The sequence below is a fragment of the Borostomias antarcticus genome (genome assembly GCF_949987555.1).
Source record: "Borostomias antarcticus genome assembly, chromosome: 7".
NCBI lineage: Eukaryota > Metazoa > Chordata > Actinopteri > Stomiiformes > Stomiidae > Borostomias > Borostomias antarcticus.
In genome coordinates, this window is record NC_140240.1 from 1,295,692 (window position 1) to 1,312,651 (window position 16,960).

General features: G+C 41.6%; 2 protein-coding genes across 2 annotated transcripts; one reads left to right on the forward strand and one right to left on the reverse strand.

Moving 5' to 3' along the window:
- The first annotated feature begins 4,204 nt into the window (after positions 1-4,204).
- On the forward strand, positions 4,205-12,567 carry tegt (testis enhanced gene transcript (BAX inhibitor 1)). Its single transcript, XM_084441013.1, has 10 exons — positions 4,205-4,306; positions 7,200-7,291; positions 7,619-7,727; positions 7,995-8,115; positions 8,270-8,318; positions 8,410-8,507; positions 8,635-8,714; positions 9,179-9,279; positions 9,514-9,589; positions 10,709-12,567. Exons 2-10 carry the CDS (start codon positions 7,236-7,238, stop codon positions 10,730-10,732), a joined length of 714 nt encoding a protein of 237 aa, XP_084297139.1. The 5' UTR covers positions 4,205-4,306; positions 7,200-7,235; the 3' UTR covers positions 10,733-12,567.
- A 1,749-nt stretch (positions 12,568-14,316) lies between these two features.
- On the reverse strand, positions 14,317-16,960 carry LOC311311263 (ly6/PLAUR domain-containing protein 1-like; the record flags this gene model as incomplete). The annotated part of the gene is made up of 3 exons (XM_084440944.1): positions 14,317-14,546; positions 15,593-15,730; positions 16,909-16,960. The coding sequence occupies 3 exons, from the start codon at positions 16,958-16,960 to the stop codon at positions 14,317-14,319; spliced, it is 420 nt and encodes a 139-aa protein (XP_084297070.1).

The window sequence follows — 16,960 nt, forward strand, 5'->3', positions numbered from 1 at the left end:
CCTGGAAATCAAATTAATAGTGTAATTATTCCCCATCATAGCTCATTGTACACTGATATAATCATTCTCCTTGCCTTTGCTAATACTCATCTCTTTTATCAAACTTTGTGCTAGGAAAGAAATCTGGCTGTGATTCGTCGCTAGTGCTCATCCAGGCTGTTGTCATCTCCCGCCTGGACTCCTGCAACTCCCTACTTGCTGCCATCCTGCAGCGTTGGCCATCAGACTCCTGGAGAAAGCTGCTGCTGACCTGGTGTTCAACAGCCCCATGCTCTTCCACAAAACTTCCCTACTCTGTTCTCTGCACTGGCTCCCTGCGCTGTCCCATCCAGTTTAGGACTTTGGTTCGAGCCTACAGGGCAAATGAACAGCTCCCTCCGACCTCCAGGCTGTGGTCAAGCTCTGCTGCCTTGAGGTGATTGGTTCCCCAGTTGCTCCAAGCCCCCCTACAGCAGATTGGCGTGGCCATGGCTTTTTTCTGTCCTGGCCTCACAGTGGTGGAATGAACTGTGCACTGATGTCAGAACAGAGCCAATAATACACACTGTTCATAGTGAGCCTAGTTATTATTGATTAACTTGGACTGTTTCCTCTCTCCTTGTCAGTCATTAAAATATGTTCAGTGTTTCACAATACTGATGTATAACATTTCATTATTTTGTCTCAGACCATTTCTGAAACAATCATCAGTGTCAGTATACATTTCCCTCCAATGTTATTGCTTGCCCATTTTTAACCATTTAACTACTAGACTGTACAAACGAATTGCACAACTATAGTATTTTCTAGGTATAGCCTACTTCTCCACTTTCTCTTAATGTTGGTATGAAATGGCAGTCAAACTATGCAATGATGTTCCACACTGTTTCCACCCAAATTCCCAACAAATGTGGCCACCACACTGTTCAGGACATTCACAGGTCTTGCTCTCAGGGATCGGTAAAAGAAAGGGACATGGTTCCTCCATAATGTGCTAAGGCTCTGCTTAGATCAAAGGCTTGGTCATCAGAAAATATCACAAAGACAGTGATCACAAAACAATTAAAAACATGTCACCAGTGTATGCCTTAACCCTAGTCAAATTTCTAGTATGTGTGAACCATATACATGGCAGTAAACAGATCTTGAGTCATACAAACTGGAGGATGCTTGACCCATACAAACTACTTTAACTCAATTTCAATAAACAACTTCAAAATATGGCAGACAGAAGAGCTGAGCAGACTTGGTAGATGACTGGATGATCTTACAGAGAACCAAGGGAAATTGACTGGTATTAATGCTAAGAGTAATGAGGGATGAGGTGCAGCTGGGCAGAGTGGAGACAGGTGGCAGGTGATGCAGGAGATGGGAAGGTGAGTAGGCAACAACCAAGCATGAACAGGAACTGGACCACTGGCTCCCCTTGACTGTCCAACCCATCCATCAGCGCCAGCAGAGTGGACACGATAGAGCCAGAGAGAGAGAGACAAATGCAACGCAAGGTTAGTTTAGTTCCAATCGCCCATGTGCAACATCAATCAAGTACGCAGCCAAGCTAAAGAACCGAGTTACACCAGAGGCGGAGCGAGGCGGTGGCTCCGTGACAGACAGGCCTTACCTGTGTATCTGGTCCTGTCTGCTGGAGCATACTGGGGACAGCCGGTCTATCTTGTTGAAGAAGATGAAGGAGGGTCTCATTAGGTTGACCTGGGGAGAGACCAACAAACAGCCATCACAAGCTCTCAGTCAACACTGAGGATGATGGTCAGGTGTCCTGTCCAATAATTATACCCCCCTCCCCCCACCGCCACAGTTGCCCCATTGGCTAACCTGGTCAAAGAGAAGGCAGAGCTGATTATGTGTTCTGATTCACCAACCCACTTGCTAAGGCAGTCAGCTCCTTTCCTTATAGACACCTTTGTGTTTCCCTGCCTACACTCGTTAGTCTGCACCCGCGCCACTGGGGTCTTGCCTGTACTTGGGGGACTGTAGATCAGAGCACTACACATCTGTAGGTGGGGGGGGGGGTTGGGGGGAGTATGTGAAAAACAGGGACTTCACAAGACAGCTCAAATTAGACAAGACAGCTTAAATACGGCTGGGTCTTCATATGTTTACTGGAGCAACGTACTGTAGTGTGGTCTCACCTAGGAGGTTCTTCTATCAGGTGATCGAACACAGAGGGGTTGCTCTGCTTCCTGTTCACTGACTGAAAAAGCAATCACAGTGGGATTTAGTGACATCATTATGCACATCAGGAATTCATTATCTCATCTAGTCAGTCAAAAAATGATTTTGTCCTCACCAATAGGTGGCGCCTCATATCACTGCATTTATCTTTTAAAACAGCAAACACTATGTGTAAATAAGGTTTTAAACTTCATCAACATCATTATAAATAATCAGCCCCTATGGCTGGATACAGGCGCAGCAGAAGTCGAGGGTGACAGTACTAGGTTTTTTAGCTGGCAGGTGCCCGTCAGGCTCAGTGAATATCTGGTTGAACTGGTTTAAACTCTGTCCTCAGTATTAGTACTGCCCATGTGCACAATTGATTCGCTAGCTTTTCATTGGGATAGCTGGTGGCAGTGTTCTAGAAAGGTGGTCATGTGCGTTCCTAAGTCAGAGGACCCGGGTTTGAACCCAGTGTGGGCAAGTGTGGTGGAATCAATACACCTGTTACAATCGCAGGAATTTTATGGGAAGGAAGGGGCTTCTTTTTTTAAAGGTTTTGTACCTTCAATATTAGACACTTAAGCAAACAGAAAAACACAAAACACAACTATAAAAGGCCTGGCTTGGTTTAAAGCCCACTCACCACATCAAGGTGCAGGCCAAGAGTGGGGACACGACAATCACTAACAGACAAACCCTGACAAATACACATGTAAAGACATGTAAAGAAACACGTAAAAACATACAGACTATACATATAGGAGTAGGGAAGTTGTGTGGAAGAGCATGGGGCCGTTGAACACGGGATTAGCAGCAGCTTTCTCCAGGAGTCTGATGGCCAACGCTGCAGGATGGCAGCAAGTAGGGAGTTGCAGGAGTCCAGGCGGGAGATGACAACAGCCTGGATGAGCACTAGCGACGAATCACAGCCAGATTTCTTTCCTAGCATAAAGTTTGATAAAAGAGATGAGTATTAGCAAAGGCAAGGAGAATGATTATATCAGTGTACAATGAGCTATGATGGGGAATAATTACACTATTAATTTGATTTCCAGGCATGGCATATACATGGCATGCTTACTTGCAATGGTAATAATGCCTTCAGGTAATAACACTATGCTTGATTAATTTGATGTATAATGTGGCAAATGCTATAGTAGCAGCAGCAAGCATCAGCCCACTATAGCTAAATAATGCCAGACAAGATTACAGACTGTAATCAATGTATGAACAATGTCACATTGATCATGCTCAACATTGTTAAAATTGAAATACATCTGAGACCTCCGAACGTAACGTTAGCATTAACTAACTAACGTTAACCCTAAGCCGTTAGCATTAGCTACCGTTAGCATAGCTCCCTAGCCTATCAATATAGTTGATGTTAATATAAAGAAATGTAACATTAGGTAATGTTAGCTAAGTTATTCAACATTGACCCACTTACCCTCTAGATCTTTTCCAACGATGTCCTAAAGTAACCACATGTCATGATCATTTGCATCATAGACATACGTTCATATCTATGATTAGCATGATCATAAGCTTCATTGCTAAACATAGCAAATGTTAACCGATGTCATTACATGACTTCCTATCCAATCAGAGGCAGAGTAGGGCGGGTCTTCCTATGGTCACGTGCTTTCCCGAGCTCGCAGGACTCACGAACGCGCGACCAGCGCGTCCCCGAGGCTCGTGCACAGCACATGTTTAAATGGCTCAATACAGGTATTGGTGGCTTCAAAAACCCCCAAACCCCTAAAACTAAAAGTTTATATTGATAAGATTGGTCTCTGATGCTGAATGATACCCAGAAAAATTTTGTTTTCCTTTTCTAGCCCTATCTATCATCATCCACTAACATGGGAAATAAGGGTTCTTGGGCCGCATGCCTTGCAATACCGGGCTTGGCCTGAAAGCCCATGGTGGCTTCAATGCGCCAAGCTGATCCTGGGGGCTTGGGGGGGCGCCGCGTCCACGCCATGACGTCATTACGCTCAGTGCGTGCCTAGCCAGATATCTACTAGACAGACTGTCCACGCCATGACGTCATTACGCTCAGTGCGTGCTTAGCCAGATATCTATCAGACCGTCTCTGCTGTGAGAGGAACAACATCTACAGCTCAATATCACACAACCTCGACGTCAGGTAGTTATCTAACAGTTACCCTTAAAAGTGTTTGAATATTCGGTCGTTAATGGTCGTTGTAATGTATTGCAATGCCATCTGACAGCTCAGGGGTGTTTCGTGTAGCTAGCGTTAGCTAGGCTAGCTAATGCTAGCACAGTTAGTCTCGCATAGGAAAGACCGAGGCTCAGACGACATAGAACCACAGACCTGGGATCAGCACTAACTACCAGCATTATTATGATCTCAAATAAACTCGAAATGTTCTAGAAAGAATACGACGTCATACGATATCCAAGTTAGTTTGGACAAGTCGACAGCCAGGCTGAGCCAGGTAGCACTAGGCCTCCTCATAACGTCACACAGCAGCTGATCTGTGATCTGTTTTGATTTGAGCCGATTTGAGCCAAAACCCCCTTCGAACCAGCTATTAATAATACTTATCTACATGTAGCTGGTTGAAAAAGACTAGTCAACAGGTCGGGTGTATTAAATAATAGTAGCTAAGGTTGGTGTTACATCTGGTATGGAGTTTGCCCTGGCCTTGTGATTACGACAGAGTTTCATCATTTGCAGGTAACGTAGCTTAGGGTGCGTTCGTTTATAACTGGGAGGTGGGAAGTTGCGACTTGCTACTAGGAATGATTAAATAAAACACCTCATGAACTCACACTTCCTCGTCGTGAATTCGGATATGTTTCTCAGCCCCCAGTTGCTCGAATGCACTAGATATAACTAGGTAACTGTGATATAATGGTATATAGATATAACTAGGTAACTGTGATATAATGGTATATAGATATAACTAGGTAACTGATATAATGGTATATAGATATAACTAGGTAACTGTGATATAATGGTATATAGATATAACTAGGTAACTGATATAATGGTATATAGATATAACTAGGTAACTGTGATATAATGGTATATAGATATAACTAGGTAACTGATATGATGGTATATAGATATAACTAGGTAACTGATATAATGGTATATAGATATAACTAGGTAACTGATATAATGGTATATAGATATAACTAGGTAACTGTGATATAATGGTATATAGATATAACTAGGTAACTGATATAATGGTATATAGATATAACTAGGTAACTGTGATATAATGGTATATAGATATAACTAGGTAACTGTGATATAATGGTATATAGATATAACTAGGTAACTGTGATATAATGGTATATAGATATAACTAGGTAACTGTGATATAATGGTATATAGATATAACTAGGTAACTGATATAATGGTATATAGATATAACTAGGTAACTGTGATATAATGGTATATAGATATAACTAGGTAACTGTGATATAATGGTATATAGATATAACTAGGTAACTGATATAATGGTATATAGATATAACTAGGTAACTGTGATATAATGGTATATAGATATAACTAGGTAACTGTGATATAATGGTATATAGATATAACTAGGTAACTGTGATATAATGGTATATAGATATAACTAGGTAACTGATATAATGATATATAGATATAACTAGGTAACTGTGATATAATGGTATATAGATATAACTAGGTAACTGTGATATAATGGTATATAGATATAACTAGGTAACTGTGATATAATGGTATATATCTGAATGCACACAGGTCGGAGGTAGGTATTTTGCCACTTGCGACTTGCCACCTCCGACCACAAACGAATGCACCATAAGTAGCGAGGTAGCTAGGTAGTGTTAGCCACCAGGGAGCACGATGTTAACGTTATATTGATATCCCTGTCGATATCACAAGACACCCATCACTAGCTAGCAACCAAATGTTATAGCACTATGTTAATGATGTCAATTCATAGGCCGGGGAACTTGTAAAAACTATGGAGAGATCACTGGATCCATCAGAAGCAAATAGCAAATGTCCACAGTGAGCTTGCTAGAAGTTTCTCATTAACTCTTCGTAGCTAGCTAAGGTTTAACCAAGTCCACCGGTGTTAAGCAATCAAAGCACGGGTGAGACATCTACTTGAATAACTGGCCACGTTTACATTTTATCATTAGTCTCCAACTGATTTGTTCAATATAGTGTTTGGGTAGGAGGAGCGCTTCCTATACTCAAAGTTAGTTTGTTAGAGGTGCTGTTTGGATAAGGCAAGGCAAGTTTATTTATATAGCACATTTCAGCCACAGGGCAATTCAAGGTGCTTTACATGAGACATTAAAAGCATTAAAACAAAAAGCAAGACATTATAGACATTTAAAACAAAAGGCAGGACAAATTAAAAGCATTAAAACAAAAAGCAAGTCATTATATACATTTAAACAAAAAGCAGGACAAATAGAATACAGGAATAAAAGTTACAGTGCAGTATACTGATAAACATAGCTCCTCTTAGAAAGCAGTGGCAAAAAGAAAAGTCTTCAGGCTTGTTTTAAGGATAAGGATACAGAAAAGTCTCCAATGCACTCTCTTTAGAAGATTGTAATTAGATTTATTGTCATGGTGATATTAGATTGAAACAAACATCAAGCCTTCCTCCCAGAGGGTTTTAATTCTCTTAAAGGAGTAGTAAAGGGAAAATGCATGTTTAGCCCTGTTTAAAGGTTACTTATGATCATATACAATGGTTCAGATCAAAACGTTGACAAAGCTAGCATTTTCGAGAAAGTTGATCATTGCTCTACCAACGTTTTGGTCATACAATGGATGTGGAAGGCATCTTGAAAAATCTAAATTCAACGGATCAATTGAGCTAGTGAAGACAGAGTGCCGTGCTTCTGTTCTTGATTTTTATATCTGATTAGTTCAGTTGGAGGTCAGATTAGGGGGTTAGGATTAGATCACAGTAAACTGGAGACCAGCATCATGTTGTCACTTGTTTTTCTTTCATTCCTAACAATGGCTTGATATATCGTTTGCTTGTTTGTTTTAGGAATCCTCACTCCTGGGATCACATCTAACAGTCAAAATGAACGTGTTTGATAGGAATATCAATTTTGACTCCTTTTTTAAATTTTCCCAAATGTAAGTATGACTGAATGCATGCTATTCAAGGATGTGTATTAGTCATATGAGATACAGGTACAATGACATGCTCAAGGGACCTCATGATTCGTTGTGCTGATTACTCAATCATTACTTACTCACCACATAGACCGCATAGATCAAACGCACGCACGCACACACACACACACACACACACTACACTCACACACGTCGTAGAAGCATCCTGCCCCTCTCACATGCTCTGGTGACTGGTGCGAGGTGTTATCATATGAACCCACTGAGTAGCAGGACACTCGGTATTTCACAGTTGATTAATTTCCACGCAACATCTCTGTTTCCTCTCAGCAACCGCTCCACCCAGCTGCACCTGAAGAATGTCTACTCCAGTCTGGCCCTGTGCATGCTGGTGGCGGCCGCGGGCGCCTACATCCATGTGGTCACACGCCTCTTCCAGGTACAGGACTCAGGCAGTGTGAAAGAAACCTGCCATTTTAATGATTAAGACAGATACTGTGGACGTACAAGACACATTTAGTTCATGACCTAATGAGTATTGACTCCGTTCTCATCATAGCTGTCACAATATTTTCGTGTATATAACACACACACACACACACACACACACACACACACACACACACACACACATATATATATATATATATATATATATATATATACACACATACAGACAATGTTATAACAGTTGTTTGTCGTTCAGGGTGGGCTGCTGACGATGCTCGGCTCCCTGGGAATGATGGCGTGGCTCGCCATGACCCCTCACAGCCCTCAGACTGAGAAGAAGAGGCTCGGTATCCTCGCTGGCTTCGCTTTCTTCACAGGTAAACGTTTAGACTAGAAATCCTCGCTTTCCTCAGTAATTCACTTCAAAACAGAGTGGAAATAATGAAGCCATTCAAATGCCCGTAAACTCAGATTCTGTGTTGTTGCTGTTTTTTGTTTTTTTTTAACTCCTGTTCTGTGTTTTTACTCCAGGTGTTGGTCTGGGCCCAACCATGGATTATGTCATCAGAATTAACCCAAGGTAAGATGACAACCGCAATGGGCACATGATTTTTATTTGGATTTCTCTGAATGAATCTGGTCTCTGAATGAATCTGGTCTCTCTGTCTCAGTATCATCGTAACGGCGTTCCTGGGAACCTCCGTCATCTTCGTGTGCTTCTCTCTGAGTGCCCTTTACGCCCAGCGCAGGAGCTACCTCTTCCTGGGAGGTACGACGCCACCCCTGCACACCTAGCCTGTGTTTAGTGCACACTGCACTGTAATGTGTGTATATATATACTGTAGGACCTATAGCTTTCAACTGCTTTCATCTCTGTCGATGCCTTTGTCCTCCAGGCACGCTGATGTCAGGGCTGTCCATCCTCCTCCTGGTGTCTTTCCTCAACATGTTCTTGGGATCTGTGATGTTATTCAAGGTAAAGAGGAGGAAGAATGTATACGTCCTACTGGTAGCCATAGCTGTGTTCGGAATCGCTCCCTATTCTCTATATAGTGCACTATATAGGGCGTCAGCCATTTTGTTTGTAGTGTCCGAATTCTCCACGGAATTTTCATTCCCTATACAGTCCACTATTTATTACCCACAATTCACCTTGATTTCCAGGGAACAGCGCATGTACCCTACATTTTCTCCGTTCCCTAGGTAGTTCACTACATGGTGAACCCTATATAGGGAATAGGGAGTGAGGGAACGAGGGAGCGATTCCGAACACAGCTCATCTCTGTAGTGTCCTTGTTCTGTTCCAGTGTCACGTTCATAAAGTTACCCAGCTAAGGTTTTCAGAGAGTTCTTGTTTTTTTACATAGATTTTACCAATATGGCCTTTTAACCAATGATGCTATTCCCAACCGTGTAATTTTATTTTTTATTTTTTTACAGGCGTATGTGTATCTGGGCTTGGCCATCATGTGCGGATTTGTGCTGTTTGACACTCAGCTGATCATAGAGAAGGCTGAGTTAGGAGACAAAGACTACATCTGGTGAGTCCTGATCTGATCTGAGGTCTGTGAGAGCCAAGGGAATAGCAGTGGCTCAACATTAACATCCAGTAACAGACTGTAGACTGCTGTGAATGAATATGAATATCTTTCTTCCTCATAGAAACACACACAGTTTCTAGAAGAATTCACCTCGTATACACTTGATGCATATGCAGTTGGTATTGCACTCAGTAGAAGTCTGATGCAGGTTTTTGTCCATTGGTCCCACTGCAGGCACAGTGTCGACCTGTTCCTCGACTTTGTGACCATCTTCAGAAAGCTCATGGTGATCTTGGCTATGAACGAGAAGGTACAGTAGAACTACACAGTTATAACGTAGTTATAACGCTGCTGTTATCAAGAGAAACAGAGCACTATCTACAGTAGAACTACGCAGTTATAACACAGTTATAACGCTGCGGTTATCAGGAGAGACCACTATCGGCAGACACAACAACATATTAGATCCTATTGCAGTGAACTATTGGTAACTAACACCAGAGTGTATAGTAGTGAACTACTAGTAACTAACACCAGATCTTATAGTAGTGAACTACTAGTAACTAACACCAGGCTGTATAGTAGTGAACTACTAGTAACTAACACCAGATCTTATAGTAGTGAACTACTAGTAACTAACACCAGAGTGTATAGTAGTGAACTACTAGTAACTAACACCAGATCTTATAGTAGTGAACTACTAGTAACTAACACCAGAGTGTATAGTAGTGAACTACTAGTAACTAACACCAGAGTGTATAGTAGTGAACTACTAGTAACTAACACCAGAGTGTATAGTAGTGAACTACTAGTAACTAACACCAGAGTGTATAGTAGTGAACTACTAGTAACTAACACCAGAGTGTATAGTAGTGAACTACTAGTAACTAACACCAGAGTGTATAGTAGTGAACTACTAGTAACTAACACCAGAGTGTATAGTAGTGAACTACTAGTAACTAACACCAGAGTGTATAGTAGTGAACTACTAGTAACTAACACCAGAGTGTATAGTAGTGAACTACTAGTAACTAACACCAGAGTGTATAGTAGTGAACTACTAGTAACTAACACCAGAGTGTATAGTAGTGAACTACTAGTAACTAACACCAGATCTTATAGTAGTGAACTACTAGTAACTAACACCAGATCTTATAGTAGTGAACTACTAGTAACTAACACCAGATCTTATAGTAGTGAACTACTAGTAACTAACATCAGATCTTATAGTAGTGAACTACTAGTTACTAACACCAGAGTGTATAGTAGTGAACTACTAGTAACTAACATCAGATCGTATAGTAGTGAACTACTAGTAACTAACACCAGGCTGTATAGTAGTGAACTACTGGTAACTAACACCAGGATGTATAGTAGTGAACTACTGGTGTAGTAAATGCTTTTTTTGTTGTCATCTTTATTTTTGTAGGAAAAGAAGAAAGAAAAGAAGTAAACAAGGAGGAATCTCACCAATAAAAAAGTGTGACATGGAATCGCATCAGTTGTTCTGGTGCATGCTCCCTTACTGCTTAAGAACTAATATTATTATTTAGATCATATTTGATTTTGTACTTTGATATGGTGTCTTAATTTGTGGGTGTCAATTAGTTGGATTTGGATTTTGGCTTGGCAGTAATATTTTAGATTTGATGTGATGATCTGCTAGTCCCTGTGTTGTCATTCTGATCAGCTTCTGTTTTGCAGGGATGGTGTAGTTGTGTTGTTGACTAACACAGACCTGTTTGGATAGTTATCTTTGCTTTGTCAATAAGTAATCATTGTCAGAGTAATTTTGCTCTTCCATGTTATCAAGTAGGAAGTTAATGCCTGGATTATTTTATAAAGGCCGCTTTTTATATACTGACTAAATTAAGAGTTGGCATTTGTTGTATTTCCTCGCAGGTGTAAATAGGTTGGAAATGGCCACATTTGACTGCATAATGGTTGATGACCTCTGAATACCTGTCCCACAGAATAGGGGCTACCATTGTATAATGACTTATAATGAATGACTTGTAGGATTTTTTTTTTGATGGGCTGAGTTAAAATGATGACATTTCTACTGCTGCTAATGCAGTCGAGTCTCTAGTTGGTCAATGTGGGGGTTCATCCCCCAAACGAAGGGCTGTTGGTTTCATCTGCCGCTCTGTTTTCAGAAGGACGTATTCAAGCAGACCAAAACAAGCATTTAATCATGTATCTTGACCCAACGTGTTTAATTTTACAACCCAATTCTCATGTGTAAAACCCTTCATATTACATAGATTATCACTGTTTGATTTTTATGATATTATCAGTGGATATTGTGAAGGTTGCTGGTGGTGCTGTGTCTCTATGGTGTTGAGAAAGTGACGTTTAATAATTGACTCATATTTAGAAGTGTATTTTCTTTAATTTTTTTTGGTCAAGCTTTTCCCAATTCAAGATCATTCAGTACAAATGTGCATTGAATTCTATCTGATCATGAAATGTGATGCTCTATGGCTCTATGGCTTTAACACACACAACTTTAAGATCCACTTATGTTCTTATTGGGAGGTTATGATGGCATTTCTGCCAAAGTCAACGCATTCCAGCCAAGTTAATCACTGTCAAAGCACATGCTGATCATGAAGTTAGCAGTTGTAGTTCTCTGGTAATACAGGATCTTTATTGAAGGCTTAGCTGATCCAGATCTTTCATCCTTTCCTCTCAGTTGATAGTGGCCAAGATGCAGGGAAATTAACCAACAAATCTCACATTCTTATGGCCTCATTGGTTTGAGTTAATTGAACAGTGAGTCATTGTTCCATCATGCTTTATTTTCCCATTAGTGCCAATGACAATATATTGTAGGTTTATTAAACAATCACCAATTACTATTCAGCTGAGGAGTTTACTATCAACTATGAAATATCTGCATATCTGATACTGTGAAGAAAACATACTTTGCTTTTCCAGGGATTCTTGTTGTAATTCTGCTAATTTAATGTAAGAATTTAAATTTGTTAAAATAAACTGATGGAGAGGATTGATTGTGTAATTTTACATATTTCCATGTACATATTTTCTCAGAAACAATTTTTGTTTTTTCTGAACAAAGTGAAATCTAATTTTCCACAATTTCATGTCACAACTGTGCAGTCTTGATACAGTGAGGGAAATAATAATTTGATCCCCTGCTGATTTTGTAAGTTTTCCCACTGACAAAGAAATTATCAGTCTATAATTTTAATGGTAGGTTCATTTTAACAGTGAGACGGAATTAAAAAAAAAAAAAGTCCAGAAAAACATAACAAAAGTGATAAATTGATTTGCATTTTAACGAGTGAAATAAGTATTTGACCCCTTCGCGAAACATGACTTAGTACTTGGTGGCAAAACCCTTGTTGGCATCACAGAGGTCAGATGTTTCTCGTAGTTGGCCACCAGGTTTGAACACATCTCAGGAGGGATTTTGTCCCCCTCCTCTTTGCAGATCCTCTCCAAGTCATTAAAGTTTCGAGGCTGATGTTTGGCAACTCGAAGCTTCAGCTCCCTCCACAGATGTTCTATGGGATGAAGGTCTGTAGACTGGCTTGGCCACTCCAGGACCGTAATGTGCTTCTTCTTGAGCCACTCGTTTATTGCCTTGGCCGTGTTTTGGGTCATTGTCATGCTGGAATACCCATCCATGACCCATTCTCAGTGCCCTGGCTGAGGGAAGGAGGTTCTCACCCAGGATTTAACTGTACATGGCCCCGTCCATCTTCCCTTTGATGTGATGAAGTTGTCCTGTCCCCTTAGCAGAAAAACACCCCCAAAGCATCATGTTTCCACCTCCATGTTTGACGGTGGGGATGGTGTTCTTGGGGTCATAGTCATCGTTCCTCCTCCTCCAAACACGGTAAGTTGAGCTGATGGCAAAGAGCTTGATTTGTGTCTCATCTGACCACAACACTTTCACCCAGTCCTCCTCTGAATCATTCAGATGTTAATTGGTAAACCTCAGACAGGCCTGTACATGTGCTTTCTTGAGCAGGGGGACCTTGCAGGACGAGGCAGCATTTCAGTCCATTACAGCGTAGTGTGTTACTGATTGTTTTCTTGGTGACTGTGGTTCCAGCTGCCTTGAGATCATTAACAAGATCCCCCCCGTGTAGTTCTGGGCTGATTCCTCACCGTTCTCATGATCATTGAAACTCCCCAGACCGACGGAGATTGACAGCTATTTTGTGTTTCTTCCATTGGGAAATAATCGTACCAACTGTTGTCACCTTCTCACCAAGCTGCTTGGTGATGGTCTTGTAGGCCAGTCCAGCCTTGTGCAGGTCTACAATCTTGTCCCTGACGTCCTGGGACAGCTCTTTGGTCTCGGCCACGGTGGAGTTTGGAATCTGATTGATTGATTGCTTCTGTGGACAGGTGTCTTTTATACAGGTATACTACTACTAAGTACTACAACAATCCTCCCTCCTAAGCACTTATTGTATTGTATTGCACTGTACTTTAGATTGCTATTCTTGCTCTTTGCCTTCAGCACTAGATTATGCTCTTAGTCACTTGTTTTACAGTAGAAAGAAGATGCACTTGTGAGTTCTGACAAGTAGTAGTACATTGGCTCTTCCTACGTTAAATGCAATTATTGTTAGTCGCTTTGGATAAAAGCGTCTGCTAAATGACTGTAATGTAATGTAATGTATACAGGACTAATTTGTGTACCTCATGGACATAGCCAGTCTGTGGGAGACAGACATCTTGCCGGTTGATAGGGGATCAAATACTTATTTCACTTGATCAAATGCAAATCAATTTATAGCTTTTTTGAAATGTGTTTTTCTGGATTTTGTTGTTATTCTGTCTCTCACTGCTAAAATAAACCTACCATTAAAATTAATAGACTAGTCATTTCTTTGTCAGTGGGCAAATGTACAAAATCAGCAGGGGATCAAATAATTATTTCCCTCACCGTAGAAATCAGTGATTGGTCGATCAGAGCTGTAGTTGTATCCGTGTCATCTTCATGTGGAGCAGCCTCATCCAGGACCCCGCTGTCTGTGTTCCAGTCCTACCAAGACATCAGAGCAGTGTCTCTAGAGCGATGGTGATGACCACGAGGCTGGTGGAGATGGTGGGGGGGTGGGAGGGGGACGTGGAGGTCCTGGGGGGGCGTGGCCCGTTGCAGAGGGGGGTGTTACAGCAGGTGATGCAGACGGAGCCCACCCTGCCCGGGACACAGAAGGGCTGGTACCCGGTGGAGGCGTGCAAGCAGCTGGAGAAGGACGCACAGTTCTTCCTGTAGAACACACCTGGGGGAGGTGGAGAACACACGTGAGTCACACAACTAGGAATCAGAACATTCTAGAAAGAAAATAGGACGGGTGTTTCATGAGATAAGAATCCTGTTTCTGATCTGAAAGGAGTGGGATAGATTCAGTCCTGTGTGAAGGTACAGGTTAAAGTCGCAATGAAATGAAAAAAAGCATTCTGTCCCATTTTGGTTCACATAATTGGTCCTAGTGTTCACCTATTCAACGATGTATGCCAAAAAAAATTAAAAATTCTACTTTTGTTGTAATCTTATATCAAAGTATATAATTTCTTACTTCCTGGAAAACGGTAGGTCACGTGCAATGACGACAACAGGTACCTTTTTTTAGGTTTTAGATTTTAGGCCATTAATCTCACAACATCCACCCGTCAATCAACGCTATCCTTCTATCGAATCTGTCTAAAGTTCTTAAAACCCGTCCACTTGTCAATGTTCCAATCAAATTCCTCTAAACATATGTCCCACCCTCATAGCTTGTTTGTGTCGGAAATACGTCAAACTACGGAAGTTAGATGATCTCAAACGTCCGTTTCAGTGCGACTTTAAAACTTGGACTGAGAGATGGCCAGACTTATAGTAGGTATAATACCCTGGACAGAGAGAAAGATGGCCAGGAGGTACAGTATAATACCTGGACAGAGAGAGAGAGATGGCCAGGAGGTACAGTATAATACCTGGACAGAGAGAGAGAGATGGCCAGGAGGTACAGTATAATACCTGGACAGAGAGAGAGAGATGGCCAGGAGGTACAGTATAATACCTGGACAGCGAGAGAGAGAGAGATGGCCAGGAGGTACAGTATAATACCTGGACAGCGAGAGAGAGATGGCCAGGTTTATAGAAGGTACAGTATAATACCTGGACAGCGAGAGAGAGAGAGATGGCCAGGTTTATAGAAGGTACAGTCTAATAATCTGGACAGAAACAGGTGGCCAGGAGGTATAATAACCCGGACAGAGAGATGGCCAGGCTTCTAGAAGATATAACCTGGACAGAAAGAGGTCAGAGGTCAGCCAGGCTTACCATTCTCACCCACAGTCACCTCCTTCTGGCACGCGTTCTGAATGTTTGCAGTACAGTTGACAATAAACTTGGGCGCAGAGCAGTCATGGTCCACCGGTGTCTCTTCACAGTGGTAACATTGGATCTGTGAGGGCCAGACTGAGACACACGCATGCATGCATGCAGTCCCATGTTAACAAGATGTATGAACGTCTGAATGTTTGTCTTGTCACCAGTGTTACACTCATGCCGATCAAGACCATGATCTCTTTGACTTGTATTAGGGAGATATTCGTGGCTGTCCACCAGAGGGCGCCCACGTCCCCAGATTGCTACTTTGCTTCCTGGTAAAGCCTGGCTTTCACCAAATACTGGGTGGCGCTCAATCATCCTCCTCGGTGCAAACAGACCATCAACATCACTTTGCTTAATAGATCATGAAGACTGGGTTTCATATTGACCTCTGTTCCTACACACCCTCCAAGACCATCAGATGGATGTTTGTAATGCATGTATGTTTCAGTGTTACCTGAATGGATAGGTCATACATATACAGTAGGCCTACACAGAGAAGGCAGAACTGACTTACTGAACCTTACTGCCATCTCATTGATAACCAGTAGGCTACAGCTAGGATTACACAGACGGGCCACATCTGCGTGGTCTCTGACTGCCCAGACTGGTCTGTTCCACCTGGTCTGATAGCTCGGCTACATGCATTTCATTGTGCCAGCACTGCCCTTGTTTGTTTTAAATAACATACAGGCTATCAGAGTCTAGGCTACATTGTCTTCTGCTCGACTTTGGACTGTTTAACATACGGTAGGCTACTCTTGTTATTTTCTTGTCATGGTTACCTTGCCATCCATTAAAGGCACGTGCATTTTGCCTTTCATTCTGAATTCACAAACATTAATTGAATGGAGAGATGCTGCCTCACTGGGGGGTTACAAGCCTACCAAGGAAAGGCAGACAATACGCTTGAATTCAATAAAAGATAGACTACATAATTGCATCCATTTGCCCAAAACGGCATGCATTATCCTAACTCTATCTCTAACATACTGGCCTTAAGTAGATATTAAGTGGAATTTAAGGGTTGAGTTTATATTCACTTATTTGCTGTGCAAATTGAACATAAGCTGCTGGTAAAAGGATTGGGGTTGCTGACCATGCAAATGAATCACGTACGGACACCGTGCGTAATAGCGCACGACAGAACAGGATGCTTAAAAATAAGAGGATATCACAATAACACCATACAGCACTAGATAGGTCAAAACAAACGCGCTAACAAACATAACGCGCATTGACATTCTTAAAAGAGAGACATTTACCTGAGCAGAGCACACATCCACATAACGAAGCGAAGAGAGCCAACGAGAACAT